Genomic DNA, 14,905 nt, shown 5'->3' on the forward strand with positions numbered 1-14,905 from the left:
CCCTCCCTCCCCGGGGCTCCCCGCCGCCCTCCCACACCCTCTCTCCTTTCGGGCTGCGCTGCTGAGGTTTTCTCTGGAAATTCCTTGCCTGCTGCCCAGCAAATTCTTGCCCTTCCTTGAAGCCTCCCTCTTCCACCACCTCCTCCAGGAAGCCCTCCCTCCTCAGCCCAGCTGGAGGAGATCGCTCCATCCTTCCTGCCGCTCCCGCTTCCAGCTTTGGGTTTTGGGTCTCGGGTGCCCGGTGGTGCCCGGGGTGCCCCAGCCGGAAGCAGAGTTCCTGTTGCCAGGGCCAGGCAACCACAGCTCTGTTGGCGCTGGCCAAGTTGATCGGCCCAGGGCCTTCGTTAGATCCCTGGCTGGTTCGGTGGCAGAGGAGGACAAGGGGCACCGCACACACACATCCTAGGTTGGAGTCCTCCGTGCGAAAGGGGATGGAGCTGCCGCCACAGGAGCAGCTGCCTGGAGCCTTTTTGAAGGGGTTGGGCTCTGGGCTTGGTCTGGGCCCGGGTCCGGGAGCTACAGGTGCAGTCACAGGGGCGACACGTGCTGCAGGTAAGCCGCCTGCACTGCACGGTGGCAGCCTGGGGGCCCTACCTGGGCCCAACCCCGGGTACGAGGGCAGGCCCCGGCAAAGCTACAGGCAGGGGGCCCAGCAGGTAAAGGCCCCAGAGTCTGCGGCTGTGGCTCAGCCTACAGGGCCCTGGGCCACAGTTTCTGCAGGTGACTCATCCCAGCTGAAGGCCTAGGGGAAGTGGGGCTGGGCCCCTCCTGAGGGCAGGTCGGCGACCCCATGTGCTGGTGGCGCAGGGCATTTGGTGCTTCCTTCCAAACCAAGTCAGTTCCCTGGCTCAGCAAGCGGCTGACCCTCAGGTGGACAGCAGCTGGGCCAGGCGCCTGAATGGCACAGCTGGGTAGGGGTATCCCACAGAGCCTCCCGTCTCACTCCAGGCTAGAGCTCAGAGTCAGTGGCACGCTGCCATCTAGAGAACACCCTTCAGGGCAGCCGAGGGGGGACTCCTCAACAGGGAAAGCTGGAAATGACCCAGCGGCCGTCACATCTCCAGGACCGCCCCCGGGCGAAGGACAGACAGCTGCACACTGCGGAGCATGGGAGAACCCACAGCATCTCTGTATAGCGGGGCGTGGGCAGATGGGGGCTCCAGGCTAGGCTGACCTTGTCCACAGTCCATAGAAGGGTTGGCCAGCCAGCAGGGTGCACCAGGGGTGCCCAGAGGGTCAGAGGCCAGGCTGGGACGCCGAGGTCCCCGGGGAGGCCTGGGAAAGCCGCAGGAGAGGCCAGGGTTCCGCTCGTTGGCCGGGCCAAGCTGGCTCTGCCCAGCGGGCTCTAGAGCGTGCAGAAGGGGCCGGTGTCGTGTCGCTTGGGTCTGCGCACACCCTGGATGACCACGCCAGGTGCTGAGGGGAAGCGAGAGTTGTAGCAGTCCTCCATGTGGTAGGCAGCCGGGCCGGGGGTTTGGGCTGGTGAGAGAAACAGAGAGGGAGAAAGAGAGAGAAGGCTCGGAGCCCCCCCCCCGGTGGCAGCCCCCACTCACACCTGGCTCCCAGCCTCCGCCCCGGCCCCACCACGCTCACCCATGGCCCAGCCCTCGCCCTCCCCTCTCCAGGCCTCCTCACAGCCACTGAGCCAGGCGGGGAACACCGGGGAGCGGCTCATGGAGAAGGCCGGCGGGCGTGGGCTCCGCAGGCGGCTCCCAGGAAGAGTGTTGTAGGTGTTGGGGCCAGGGTGCCTCTTGCCAGGTGCCTGCAAAGAGGCCTGGAGCAGGCACTGGGGCTGCGCCCGGAGACCCAACCCCCTGGCCTGAGGCAGCCCGGGGCGGGTGTGGCCTTCAGGTGTCTTGGTGGCAGGGCGGCAGCCCCTGAAGCTGAAGGCGGGGAAAGCAGGCCGGCTGAGCGGCTGGTAGTCGGCTGGCGAGGGCCACTGTGAGGCAGCAGAAGACCATTGCTGCAGGGCAGGGAGCTCCCCAGACCCTCAGCAGCCCGCTTTGGTCCCGAAGGAAGCCCCAGCCCCTGCCTGCCTGGACTCCCTGCCCAGCCCCCACCTTTTGCTCTTGATTGAAGTCGGCCTTCTGTGTGAAGGGGCTTTCACTCTGGAACCACACCGTCTGCCATGCCCTGCGCCCACCGCCCTCTGTAGTGGGGTGGAAGGGCCTCAGGCCATGGGGGTTCCAGTGCAGAGGCTGAGGCCCCCATTCCCAGGATGGGGACAGGCCCAGTGGTTGGGCCCCAGGGAGGGGACACACACCTCGGCCCTGGTATTTTCGGCCAATGCTGTGGTGGGGGTGTGGGGAGGACTCTCGCACAGACGGGCTTGGCAGCTGGTACCTGGCAGGGCTGGGGACGTCCAGGTCAGTCCTGATCGGGGGGCGTTGCTCCAGCACTGGCCGCGGAAGGCAAGCTCTGGGCCTGGGATGGTTCCGGTAGGCCCCTCCCACAGCCCCCCAAAGGCCAGCCTGGGGCGGGGTGGGGCGGCCAGGACCCTCACTCACGCAGCTCCCTCAGGGTCTGAGTGCAGATGGGCAGGGACTTCTTAGGGGCACCCATCTGTAACCTGAGGCCAGCTGGGCACTTCTTCATCCTTGGGGGCCACGTCTCATTCCAGGCCAGCGCTGACTCCAGGCCCAACAATAGCACCGATGGCTTGGGCCTGCACCACAGACCCCCAGCCACTGTCCTTCAGCCCCTGGCCCCACAGCCCGGCCCTCACGCTGTCCCTCGGCCCCCTGTCACTCCCAGCCCCCCTGCCCCTCAGCCTGCACCCCCCTCCACACTGTCCCTCAGATTTCTGCCACTCCCAGCAGGCTTACTCCCTCCCCGCCTCCAAGTTACTGGATGGGCTCTGGCAGCATCGGCCCCAGGGGCCCATGGGTCCAGTGTTTGCCTCCGTTGATGTAAAAATTTGCCAGGAATTTCACAGCTTTCTGGTCAAAATTCATCAGAGCCTCCTGGCTGTCTTCCCTGAGGGCATCACGGGGCTCTGTGACCTCACTGGTAGGCCCCTCTGTTGCCGGGGTTCCTGGGAAAGACTCATTGTCAGTCCCTAGAGGGGCTGCCCCAGGGTCCCCACCCCATGGGCCCCTCCCCCACCAGCTAGATGATCACTGGTTCCGCCTGGGCCAGGATCTGCAGCCGGCCCAGGTGACTCTTGGCCCAGCCCTCCCTGCTCCATATCTGGTCCTTGCTAACTTTTCCAACTCCTTCTCCTCTCCTGCACCCTTTGGTGTCCTGGAAGGCTGGGTCCACTCTCGAGGGGCTTCTGGGAGGACCGAGGCCTCGGCAGAGGGTGGGGTGGGGAGCAGGACCTATGAGCATCTGCCAAGTCCTGCGGAGTCCCCTCTGTGTCAGGCCAGCCAGGGTTCCCTGGGGGTGGGAGGGAGGGAGGGGTCCAGGAAGGATCCCCGGAGGAGGAGGAAGAGCCACCATCCCACCGGGATTTCCACTTGGGGGAAAAGCAAAGCCACATCAGATGGTCTTACTCCAGAGGAAGGCAGGGCCCTGGAGCCACAGGCAGGGCTGGAGTGTGAGGGCCTGCCTCTCACCTGGGGGCACAGAGGCCAGAAGGTGTCACAGATGGCCTCGCTGCCCGAGCTGCAAAGGAACAGCCAGCCTTTGTGAGCAGGAGCCCAGCTGGGCGCCAGGGCTCCCCGCTGTGTGGCCTCTGGAGCTGACCGCTGGCCGGTCCCAGCCCTGACCTTGGCCCAGAATCCACCAGGGCAGGGCCTGTGAACCGCCTTATCTGCAGGCCCAGCTCCCAGCCCTCCTCCACCGTCCCTGATGCCCGGCCTTCAGCACAGGGCCTGCCGGGCAGACAGACGGACATGTGCCTGAGGAAACCAGGTTTTATCTGGGCGGGGGCTCACGCCCTGTGCTCTGGGCCCAACTTGGGCCGGGTTCAGAGTTGCCTGGCTGCCGCAGAATGCAGCCTGCTTTGCTAATGAAGCCCTTGCCATTGGACAGAGAGGCCCCTCCAGCTCCTCCTGGAATAAACATTGTCGTGGGCACGATTGACAGGGCTGGATGTCAGTCCTTTCCTCCCGTGGGGGAAACACACTCCAGGTGTTCGTCTGCACCCACACCACCACAGCCATGGCAGAGGGAGGGTTCCCCACACTCCCAGCTGGGGGTCCTCTAATTCACCTCCATCACCATTTACCTGGAGACGGTGTCAGATTCCACAGGGTGAGGGCTCCATCCCAAGACGGCCAGACACACGGTGGCAAGCCTGGGCCTTGGGAACCCCTGAGCAACCAGCTTCAAGCTGGGGTTCCCATGACACCCTCTTTGGGTTTAATTTGCTGGAGCCACTCAGAACTCGGAAACGCTCGCTGAGGGTTACTGGTTGATTGCAGGGGATACCAAGGAAGAGACCCGTGGAGAGAGGTGTGGGAGGGGGCGGAGCTTCCGTGCCCTCCCTGGCTTCCACCCCCTGGGAACCTCTTGAAGACCCTCTGCCCAGTCCTGGGGATTTCTCAGCATTCCTGCCCCCAGGGCATAGGGTGGGACCTCTCTTGGGAGAGTCTGAAGACCCACAATCAGGCAGACAAAAGGAGGGTAGGAGGTCAGGGTCCCTCTTCCCCTGCCACCCAGGCCGCACACACCCAACATTCTTTTTTTTTTTCTTTTTTTTTTTAAGATGGGATTTCACCATGATGGCCTGGCTGGTCTTGAACTCCTGACCTCAGGTGATCCACCCACCTCAGCCTCCCAAAGTGCTAGGATTACAGGCGTGAGCCACCGCGCCAAGCCACACCCAACATTCTAACAAATGTCCATACCAAGGGCTGTGGGAGTTGCCAGCCAGGAACAGTGGAGGAAAACCGTGTCCACCAGAGTGCCAGAAAGCTTCTTGGGAGTGGAAGCCACAGTCTGAGTGTGAACTTGATATGTACCAAATTGCTTTCCAGGAGGCGTCACTTAAATTAGAGGCTTTTCTCACCGTGATCCTGTCAGCAGTGAGCCTCCAAAAATGTAATCACGTTGTAGCCGCGGGAGATGGATCTCTCCGACACCGAATACAGGAGGAAGGAGTTTATTCGGCCGCAAGCAAGGTGGCATATTTGCCTAATAGCCAAGCTCAACTAAAAGAGGAAGGTTCTTTCTTTGTATAGGCTTATACTTTAGATGTTACACGCGGAAGAATCTTAGGTTTGTAGCTTAACATGTGAAAAGAGTTTCTGTTTACAGTCTTAGGAGTTACATATGGAAAGGGCTTTGGTTTACAGTCTTAGGAATGAAAAGGGGAAGTTGATCTGAGATGCCTGGGTCTCCCTCTTCATCATCAGTTTTTTTTTTGTTTTTTTTTTGTTTTTTTTTTGAGATGGAGTTTCGCTCTTGTTACCCAGGCTGGTGTGCAATGGCACGATCTCGGCTCACCGCAACCTCCGCCTCCTGGGTTCAGGCAATTCTCCTGCCTCAGCCTCCTGAGTAGCTGGGATTACAGGCACGCGCCACCATGCCCAGCTAATTTTTTGTATTTTTAGTAAAGGCGGGGTTTCACCCTGTTGACCAGGATGGTCTCGATCTCTTGACCTCGTGATCCACCCGCCTCGGCCTCCCAAAGTGTTGGGATTACAGGCTTGAGCCACCGCGCCCGGCCTCATCATCAGTTTTATGTGATTATGGTCTGACTTGATGCCCGTATACTTACAGACTCTGTGGTCTTCTTAAAAGGCTCTGCGTTTTCCATGGAGGTTTGTTTATGTCTACGTTTTGTGAGAGTTTTTTTTTTTTTCCAGACTGGAGTGCAATGGCATGATCTCAGCTCACTGCAACCTCCGCCTCCTACGTTCAAGCGATGCTCCTGCCTCAGCCTCCCCAGTAGCTGGGATTACAGGTTCCCAACACCACACTCAGCTAATTTTTGTGTTTTTAGTGGAGACGGGAGTTTGCCATGTTGGCCAGGCTGGTCTCAAAAGTCCTGACCTCAGTCTCAAATGCCCACCTGCCTCAGTCTCCGGAAGCGCTAAGATGACCTGAGCTGCTGTGTGAGAGCTTCTCATGCTGATCTCACATCTGTTCATAACACCTGTGGCAAACTTTTTCCAGTCTTTAGTTTGCCTTTTAGTTTAGTTTTTTTTTTTTCCTTTGCTGAGACGTGGTCTGGTTCTGTCGCCCAGGCTGGAGTGCGGTGGTGCAATGTCAGCCCACTGCTCCTCCACCTCCTGGGCTCAGGCCCTCCTCCCATCTCATCCTCCCGAGTACCTGGCACGCTCACCACACCTGGCTAATTTTTCTTTCTTTTCTGTAGACGCACGGTTTCCCTGTGTTGCTCACTTGGCTCAAACTCCTGGGCTCAAGCAATCCACCCACCTCGTCCCGCCTCAGCCTCCCAAAGTGCCTGGACTATGGGCATGAGCGACAGTGCCCAGCCTTCCCTCCCTTCTTTTTTATTTTTTGAGACAGAGTCTCCTTTCACCCAGGCTGGAGTGCAGTGGTGTGACCTCAGCTCACTGCAACCTCAGCCTCCCAGGTTCAAGCGATTCTTCTGCCTCAGCCTCCCGAGTAGCTTCGGCTACGACTACAGGCTCCTGCCACCAAACCCGGCTAATTTTTGTATTTTTAGTAGAGACAGGGTTTCACAATGTTGATCCGGCTGGTCTCGAACTCCTGACCTCAGGTGATCCGCCGGCCTCGGCCTCCCAAAGTGCTGGGATCACAGGTGTGAGCCCCGCACCCGGCCACCTTCCTTCATTTTTATGGTTAGGAACTCCTTCCTGTAGAAAAGAATAAAATTCAGGATTTGTTTAAAACGTAAGCACAATGCCCTGCCCTGCGTGAAGGGCCCACGGGAGGAAGAGTCCGCTCAGCCCTGCAGGCCAGGCAGCCCCCGACCCCAGCGAAGGCTCCGAGGCTCTGCAGCCGCAAGGGAGTCCTGTCAGAGGAGGGTCCTGGGGGCTCCCGTCGCCTCACCTGGAGGCAGGGGCTGCTGGCCTCCTGGGGGCCCACCCCAAGAGCCCAGGCCCTTCCTGGAGGGTCAGTCCTGTTTTCTCAGCCCTGAAGTTAATGGGACTTCCCCACAGGCCCCCTGCCTCACCGTGACCCCTCTCCAGCCTGGCACACGTCTCGGCCTCTGTGAGTCACCTGTGCAATGGGGGCGCTCACGGGGTTAGCGAGGTGGCCTGGCCCGGGAGGCGCCCACAATGCTGGCCCCTCACAATGGTTGCCCGGCAACGGGACTCCCCTCAGAGAAGGGGACTGGACACCGGGAAGGACAGGAGTCAGCAAGGCCAGAGTGGAAGCAAAATGACAGCTACTCAGAAACACAGCCTCTTCACGCCAGAGCCGCACTATATCCCTGGGTAAGACCGGGAGCTCGGGGGGCTGAGCCAGGGCTGCAGGAGGGGAGCAGGGCTGGGCCTGAGGCATGGAGGCCAGCGGCGAGGGGCCAGAGCTGGCCTGGGACAGGGGACGCTCGGGGACGGGGCTGTCAGAGGCCCAGCCCTCACCCTCCCTGCTGCTGCACCACTGCAGACACCACGCCAGGGGCCACACGCCTGCGGAGCAGAAACCGGGGCAGCCGACCAGCAGGCACAGGCTGGCTAGGAAGTGCCTGCCGCCCACTCCATAGAGAACTCCACACTTTAATTTCTATTTATGTATAAATAAACTTTTTTTTTTTTTTGAGACGGAGTTTTGCTCTTGTTGCCCAGGCTGGAGTGCAGTGGCGCGATCTCGGCTCACCGCAACCTCCAACTCCTGGGTTCAGGCAATTCTCCGGCCTCAGCCTCCCGAGTAGCTGGGATTACAGGCACACACCACCATGCCCAGCTAATGTTTTGTGTTTTTAGTAGAGACGGGGTTTCACCATGTTGACCAGGATGGTCTCGATCTCTTGATCTCGTGATCCACCCGCCTCGGCCTCCCAAAGTGCTAGGATTACAGGCGTGAGCCACCGCGCCCGGCCCTAATTTTGTATTTTTAGTAGAGACGGGGTTTCACCATGTTGGCCAGGCTGGTCTTGAACTCCCAACCTCACATGATCAGCCCGCCTAGGTCTCCCAAAGTGTTGGGATTACAGGTGTGAGCCACCACTCTGGGCCCGTTGGCAATTTTTGAAACAAAGGCCGTTCTCGCTCCTTCAGTGATCACGCAGCCCCTGAGGCGCTGAACCGCCCACACCACCTGCGACACGCCCCACAGGCCGAATGAAGGCCCCAAAAAGCCCAGCCCCAGGCCCGGTTCTTGCAAGACGCCACTGGCCTCCTGGGGTGGCAGGGGGCAGGCCAAGCCCACCGCACACACTCCTGGCAGGCCCAGCCTATGTCCAAGGGGCCGCCCCTTGCCTAGGCCCTGGCCCACGTCCTGTGCCTGAACTTGCTTTGCCAGGGCAGAGAACCCCTGACTCGTTGGCCATTGGGGTGAGGGTCGGGAGGGGTTGGAAGGCTCTCGTAGCCTGTACAAGGCCGGCAGCCATCGGCTGTGTGCTGACACATCCTCAGCACCTGCTGCGTGCTGCCCGTTCAGCCTACGAGAGCCCCAGAAGGCGAGTGCCTCTGCAGTCCCATTTGCAGGTGAGCAGAGGGCAGGGGACCTGCGGAGGGCCAGGCCGCTGCGCAGTGGCGGGCAGACTGGACCCCCGCCTGGCTTGACAGGCCCTGCGCAGCACTGGGCTGCCCGTGAGCCCCGCCCCGCCTCCTCTCTCCCCTCACAGCTATGCCGGCTTCTACCCGCAGCTGCGCTTCCAGGTGGGGAACACCTACGGGCGCACCACGGGCCAGCTGCTCACAGACCCCAGCGTGCAGAAGAGCCCCTGTTCTGTGCTGTCCCCCATGTCCAAGCCTAAGTTCATTGAGGACTTCAGCCAGTCCAGGCCCCCCCGGGTTCCCTGCCGAGACCTGACTGAGCCCTACGTTCCCCACTACACCAGTGAGCTGCCATCCCCGGCCCCACGCCTGCCCGTGCCCGCCCGTCCTGGCACTCACAGGCTGCTCTGTTCGTACAGGTCTGAAGCCCTACAAGAACTTCGAGATCCGGGGCCAGCTGCCACCCCTGGATGTGGACGCCCCAGAGCCGCCAGGGGTAGAGAACATATCCAGACACCTGCTGCTGCCTGCCGGTGTCATGCCTTGCCCCCCCCACCCCCTGTGCCCACCAGGCAGGAAGGGGGACTCCAGAGGCTCGGGACACCCAGGCCTGTGGCTGGCCTTGGAGGAAGAGGCCTGGAGGAACGCCGCCCCTGTCTGTGAGGCCCCCAGGCACCAGCAGGTACGGGATGCACCAGTCTGTGCCCAGCCCATTCCGGCTCGGCTGTGGGTGGCAGCTGCAGGACGACCTCTGTCCTCCGTACTGCAGCTGTACCACTGCCGGAGGGATGAGTACCCCCCCCACACTCACCAGCAGGAGACACTAGATGTGTGTAAGTTCCAGCGCCTGCCACAGCTGGACCACCCCAACCTAATCCAACGGAAGGCCATCTCAGGTGGGCGCAGGGCTGGGCTGGACGAGGACGTCCCTCCCCGCAAGGCTCCAGGGGCGTGAGGGCCCCCGAAAAGGCTGCCGCAAGGGCTGCTTTTCCTGCTCTGGAGCGGGTTAGCAGGCTGGGGGAACCTCCGCTGCCTCCTGCTGCTTCCAGGAGTCCAGCTTTGTCCTGCCTGCCTCTTCCCTTTTGGCCACAGCAGGCAGTCGCCAACATCCAGGGAAGAAAAGAGAGCCTTACCTGGCTTCCCTGACGCATTCTGGGTCAGGTGGGTATGGCTGGGGGAAGGTCAAAGGGCCTGGGTAGGACCTGCACTTCTGCCCACCCTAGGCTATACTGGCTTCATTCCCCGGTTCTCCTGGGTAATGGGGGTCAATTACCGAGACGGTGTCACACAGGCCATGGACGAGTTTGACAAGAGCCAGGTAGGAGAGCGCCGTCCCGGGCCTGCTCCCAGCTCACAACTTCCTCCAGTCTGGCAGCTCCCCTGGAGGGGCCTTGAAGGCCAGGCTCCCTGAGAAGCCTGGTGAGGGGAACCTGCCTGGCTGTCTCCTGTGCCCAGAGGGAGCGCCCCAACCCCCTCTCCTGCGTCTTGGATCCTGGGGTGGGGATGCAGGAGGCTGGGACATTGAGCGGCTTTCCCGCGGAGAGTGCCGTCCCCCCACCCCCGTCAGGCCCCCATGGACATTGTGCTGTCTGGTTGCCCTTGAGGGAGGCAGCTCCTCAGCACCTGCCTGTCTCCCAGTTCCTATTCAGAAACCCCCACTGCGACCTGGGCGAGAAGCTGCCGGAAACACACTGGCCCAACCACCACATCTACAGCAACCAAGGCCTGATCCCCTTCTACATGGGGTTCATCCCCTGTGAGTAGGGGACTCCATGCCCAGCTTCTTAGGACAGGGTCACACGGACACACGCCGGCCACTGTGGGGAGGGGTGGCTGGGGCTCCAGCTGTCCACCCTTCACTGCTGGTTCAGAACCACCTGTCTGACCAGTCCCCAGGTTCCACCTTGGGGTAGGACTGTTGGCCATTCTCCCTGCCCCTTTTGGATGGGGGTCACTGGGCTCTCCTATTAACACCCCAGACTCAGGCCACCTGGCCCCCTAAGGTTTGGTACCCAGGACGGGCCAGGCTTGCTTCAGGAAGCAGATGCCTGGGGCAGCCCCGAACTCCTCTGAAGCCCGGTATCCAGCCCATGCTTGTCCCTGTGTGTGAAAAGCCCAGCTCAGCAGCAGCCTCGGTCCCCGCAGCCATGCAGGACAACTACGCGCTGACGTTCGGCAACAGCACCCGGAAGGCCTACTGGAAGGAACAGGCGCGGCGAGACCACACGCTATGAAAAAGCTTTAATGGTGGTGTCTGTACAGCATGGAATATGGAAGGGAAAACAGCAGGTGCACACACAGCGGGACAGGCCAGAGGACAGGCTGGGAGTGAATAAAGAGTTCACACTGCTTCCCTGCTTTCCCGGTGACTGGAGGCTCTAGGCCACCTCCTCCTCGGCCTCCTCCTCGAACTCGCCCTCCTCCTCGGCCGTGGCGTCCTGGTACTGCTGGTACTCGGACACCAGGTCGTTCATGTTGCTCTCGGCCTCGGTGAACTCCATCTCGTCCATGCCCTCGCCCGTGTACCAGTGCAGGAAGGCCTTGCGCCGGAACATGGCAGTGAACTGCTCCGAGATGCGCTTGAACAGCTCCTGGATGGCCGTGCTGTTGCCAATGAAGGTGGCGGACATTTTTAGCCCCCGGGGTGGGATGTCACAGACAGCCGTTTTCACGTTGTTGGGGATCCACTCGACAAAGTAGCTGCTGTTCTTATTTTGGACATTAAGCATTTGCTCGTCCACCTCCTTCATGGACATGCGGCCCCTGAACACGGCGGCCACCGTCAGGTAGCGGCCATGGCGGGGGTCGCAGGCCGCCATCATGTTCTTGGCATCAAACATCTGCTGGGTGAGCTCGGGCACTGTCAGGGCGCGGTACTGCTGACTGCCCCTGCTGGTCAGTGGGGCGAAACCAGGCATGAAGAAGTGCAGGCGGGGGAATGGGACCATGTTCACAGCCAGCTTGCGCAGGTCAGCATTGAGCTGGCCTGGGAAGCGCAGGCAGGTGGTGACCCCACTCATGGTGGCAGACACCAGGTGGTTCAGGTCCCCGTAGGTAGGCGTCGTCAGCTTGAGGGTTCTGAAGCAGATGTCGTAGAGAGCTTCATTATCGATGCAGTACGTCTCATCGGTGTTCTCTACAAGCTGGTGGACTGAGAGAGTGGCATTGTAGGGCTCCACCACCGTGTCTGACACCTTGGGGGAGGGCACCACACTGAACGTGTTCATGATCCTGTCTGGGTACTCCTCCCGGATCTTGCTGATAAGGAGAGTACCCATCCCAGACCCAGTCCCCCCACCCAAGGAGTGGGTCAGCTGGAAACCCTGCAGGCAGTCACAGCTCTCAGCCTCCTTCCTCACAACGTCCAGCACCGAGTCCACAAGCTCTGCGCCTTCTGTGTAGTGCCCCTTGGCCCAGTTGTTCCCAGCACCACTCTGACCTGTGAGAGAACACAGTTCGTCATTTGTTAGCCAGGTAGATGGCACTACTGGTCACAAACACCATGGGGAAAAAAGCCAAGCACGTGGTGTGCGCTGACCGCAGAATCCACCCTGCACGTAGCGCAAAGGGACCCTCAAAGCGAAAGATCGAGAGCCTGCCGGGTCAAAATGAAGTCAGGGGCCCTGCCAATTCCCAAGGACAGACCAGCCGACACTGCCCCCAGCTCAGCTCCCTGCACGGAGATTACGTGTGCGGCGGCTCCTCGCCTCGGCAGACAGCTGGACCTTGCTCCCAAAGCCGATTTAGAAGAGGGGATTGAGCGGCTCAGGGGAGGAGGGGTCCAGGGGTCCAGGGGCCCTGGCTGCGCAGTTCCCACGGCAGTGCCCTTGCAGCCGCCCCTTGACCTTTGAGCCACCGCCCAGCCCCAGCCCCCAGCCGCGGCTCACCGAAAACGAAGTTGTCCGGCCGGAAGATCTGCCCGAAGGGCCCAGAGCGCACGGAGTCCATGGTGCCGGGCTCCAGATCCACGAGGACTGCGCGGGGCACGTACTTGCCGCCTGCGGGGACAGGAGGGCGTCAGCCAGGGCAGGGGCCGCGGGGACCGGGGAGGGCGGTCGGAGAAGGGGCCAGGGCCTCACCGGTGGCCTCGTTGTAGTACACGTTGATGCGCTCCAGCTGCAGGTCGCTGTCCCCGTGGTAGGTGCCCGTGGGGTCGATGCCGTGCTCATCGCTAATCACCTCCCAGAACTGCAAGGGACGCGGGCGGGCCCGGGCGGGCCGGGGCTGAGTCACCGCGGCCGGTGCGCAGGGAGGCAGCCCCGCCCCGGACGGGCGCGGCAGCCCGGCCCTCCCCGTCCCCTCCCCCGCCCCACGCGCCCCAGCCGCCGGGTTCCTGGGGGCTTCGGCCTCCCCGCGCCAAGGGCCCAGCGACCGCAATGCGGGGGCGCCGCCCGCCCGCCGCTGCCGCCATCTTCCCCGGCTACCCGGCCGTCCCGCCCGGGCGACCCGCGCCGGCCCCAGCGCCCCGGCAGCTCACCTTGGCGCCGATTTGGTTGCCGCACTGCCCGGCCTGCAGGTGCACGATCTCCCTCATGATGGCGGCGGCGGCGGCGGCGGCGGGGACGAGGGCAGAGACACAGAAACACAGGCGGAGAAGCAGGCGCGCAGACTGCTACAACCGACGCTTCGCCAATGCTTATATACCCTCTGCGCCCGCCTCCGGCAGCCTCGGATTTGGCTGCGAGAACGAGGCTGGAAAGCTCCCTCGTTTCATTGGCCGCATTCCCGTCAATCAGCCCGCCTAAGGTCCGCCTTTTCAACCCCGTTGGGTCTTTATTGGTCGGCCGCAGCCTTCGATCGCCCTATCACAAACCCCCCACCTGGCGCAGCAGCGCTCCGTCCATTGGGTGTTTCAAATGATTGATTTGCCCTGTCATTGGCTGGCTCCCGGGAGCACGCTGTCAGGCTGGCGCTATTGGCTGCGCGGGGTCAGCGTCCTGGTAACCGCCGCAGTGCCGCGGGAGGCGGGCGGAGGGGTGGGGCGCAGGCGCGGGCGCGGGCTTCCGGTCGGCCTGCGGGCAGCTGCGCGGGGCGGGCCGGCTTGGGGTGGGCGCAGCGCTGGCTCGGAGCCCGGGGACGCGGTTCGGGAGCCGGGAAGGGCAGGCCCGCGGCGGCCGAGTGTCCGGTGTCGCGCCCTCGCCGGCCTTGCCCCGGGACACGGCATCTGCGCGCCGGGCGGGTTCGGGAGCGGGGTCCGCGCGGAGCGAGCCCGGGGCCTCCAGGCCGAGGAAGCTGCGGCGCCTTCAAGGCCGAAGACACCCGGGCTCGGAGGCCGCGGCCCCGAGGGGAGCTCCCCGCAGAGCCGCGGAGGTCGCGGGCCTTCCTGGTCTGGCGTCCCGCGCGCCCGTTGCCCTCGCGGTCGGGGGAGGGGAGCACGTGGGGCCGCCGAGGGCGGGGGCGCGGGGCCGGGGAGGGGCGCGCGGGGCCGAGGCCTCCCCGCAGCCGCGCGCCCTGCCCTGTTGTGGAGACGGCGCTGGCCCCGCGCCCGTCTCCTTGGAGCCTCTGCCCCGGGAGTGCGCGAGCTTCCCCTTCGGCGGGGCCCCGTCCTCCCGGGCTCCCGGGCGGGTCTTCCAGCCGCCGGTCGGCGCGCCGGGGCCGACAGATCCTTCTGTTGATGCTTTTCCCAGGTCGAGGCTTGATTTCTACTTGGGCAGGAAGACGGCTTACGAAGAACATGAACGCGTGTGGGCGCACCATTAATCAGCTTGCTTGGAGACAAACGCGCTGTGTTTTTCTAGCATTTTTATTTTACTTATTATTTTGGGGCACGATCTCGGCCCCCCAAGTTCAAAAGATTCTCCTGCCTCAGCCTCTCCAGTACCTGGGACTACAGGCACCCACCACCATGCCTCTGATTTTTGTAATTTTGGTAGAGATGGGCTTTCACCACGTTGGCCAGGCTGGTCTCAAACTGCTGACCTCATGTAATCCGACCGCCTTGGCCTCCCAAAGTGCTGGGATTACCGGCAAGAGCTACTGTGCCTTCTGTGTTTTTGTAGCTTTTTTCTTTTATTTTTTTGAGATGGAGTTTTGCTCTTGTCACCCAGGCTGGAGTGCAACGTGTGGTCTTGGCTCGCTACAACCTCTACCTCCTAGAATCAAGCGATTCTCCTGCCTCAGCTCCCAAGTAGCTGGGACTATAGGTGTGCACCACCATGCCTGGCTAATTATTTTATTTATTTATTTATTTTTTGAGACGGAGTTTCACTCATGTTACGCAGGCTGGAGTGCAATGGCACGATCTCGACTCACCGCAACCTATGCCTCCTGGGTTCAGGCAATTCTCCTGCCTCAGCCTCCTGAGTAGCTGGGATTATAGGCATGCGCCACCATGCCCAGCTAATTTTTTTTTTTTTTTTTTTTTT

At 62.0% G+C, this 14,905-nt stretch overlaps 4 protein-coding genes across 4 annotated transcripts in view; 1 reads left to right on the forward strand and 3 right to left on the reverse strand.

Annotated features, from left to right (window-relative positions):
* The window catches only part of C8G (complement C8 gamma chain), a 618,926-nt gene that overhangs the window by 319,513 nt on the left and 284,508 nt on the right, over positions 1 to 14,905 (reverse strand). The gene's annotated exons all lie outside the window — the stretch shown is intronic.
* Positions 1,110 to 3,636, reverse strand: STPG3 (sperm-tail PG-rich repeat containing 3). Its single transcript, XM_037730308.1, has 7 exons — positions 3,558 to 3,636; positions 2,848 to 3,378; positions 2,508 to 2,665; positions 2,264 to 2,398; positions 2,061 to 2,149; positions 1,636 to 1,939; positions 1,110 to 1,479 (listed from the first exon to the last, which is right to left on the reverse strand). The coding sequence occupies exons 2-7, from the start codon at positions 2,952 to 2,954 to the stop codon at positions 1,346 to 1,348; spliced, it is 927 nt and encodes a 308-aa protein (XP_037586236.1). The 5' UTR covers positions 2,955 to 3,378; positions 3,558 to 3,636; the 3' UTR covers positions 1,110 to 1,345.
* Positions 7,212 to 11,230, forward strand: FAM166A (family with sequence similarity 166 member A). The gene is made up of 7 exons (XM_037730303.1): positions 7,212 to 7,316; positions 8,669 to 8,883; positions 8,960 to 9,222; positions 9,310 to 9,436; positions 9,764 to 9,858; positions 10,179 to 10,296; positions 10,686 to 11,230. The coding sequence occupies exons 1-7, from the start codon at positions 7,261 to 7,263 to the stop codon at positions 10,772 to 10,774; spliced, it is 963 nt and encodes a 320-aa protein (XP_037586231.1). The 5' UTR covers positions 7,212 to 7,260; the 3' UTR covers positions 10,775 to 11,230.
* Positions 10,769 to 13,401, reverse strand: TUBB4B (tubulin beta 4B class IVb). Its single transcript, XM_017505499.1, has 4 exons — positions 13,018 to 13,401; positions 12,620 to 12,728; positions 12,428 to 12,538; positions 10,769 to 11,979 (listed from the first exon to the last, which is right to left on the reverse strand). Exons 1-4 carry the CDS (start codon positions 13,072 to 13,074, stop codon positions 10,919 to 10,921), a joined length of 1,338 nt encoding a protein of 445 aa, XP_017360988.1. The 5' UTR covers positions 13,075 to 13,401; the 3' UTR covers positions 10,769 to 10,918.

This window comes from Cebus imitator, unplaced genomic scaffold (assembly GCF_001604975.1).
Source record: "Cebus imitator isolate Cc_AM_T3 unplaced genomic scaffold, Cebus_imitator-1.0 Scaffold339, whole genome shotgun sequence".
In the NCBI taxonomy this organism is placed as follows: Eukaryota; Metazoa; Chordata; class Mammalia; order Primates; family Cebidae; genus Cebus; species Cebus imitator.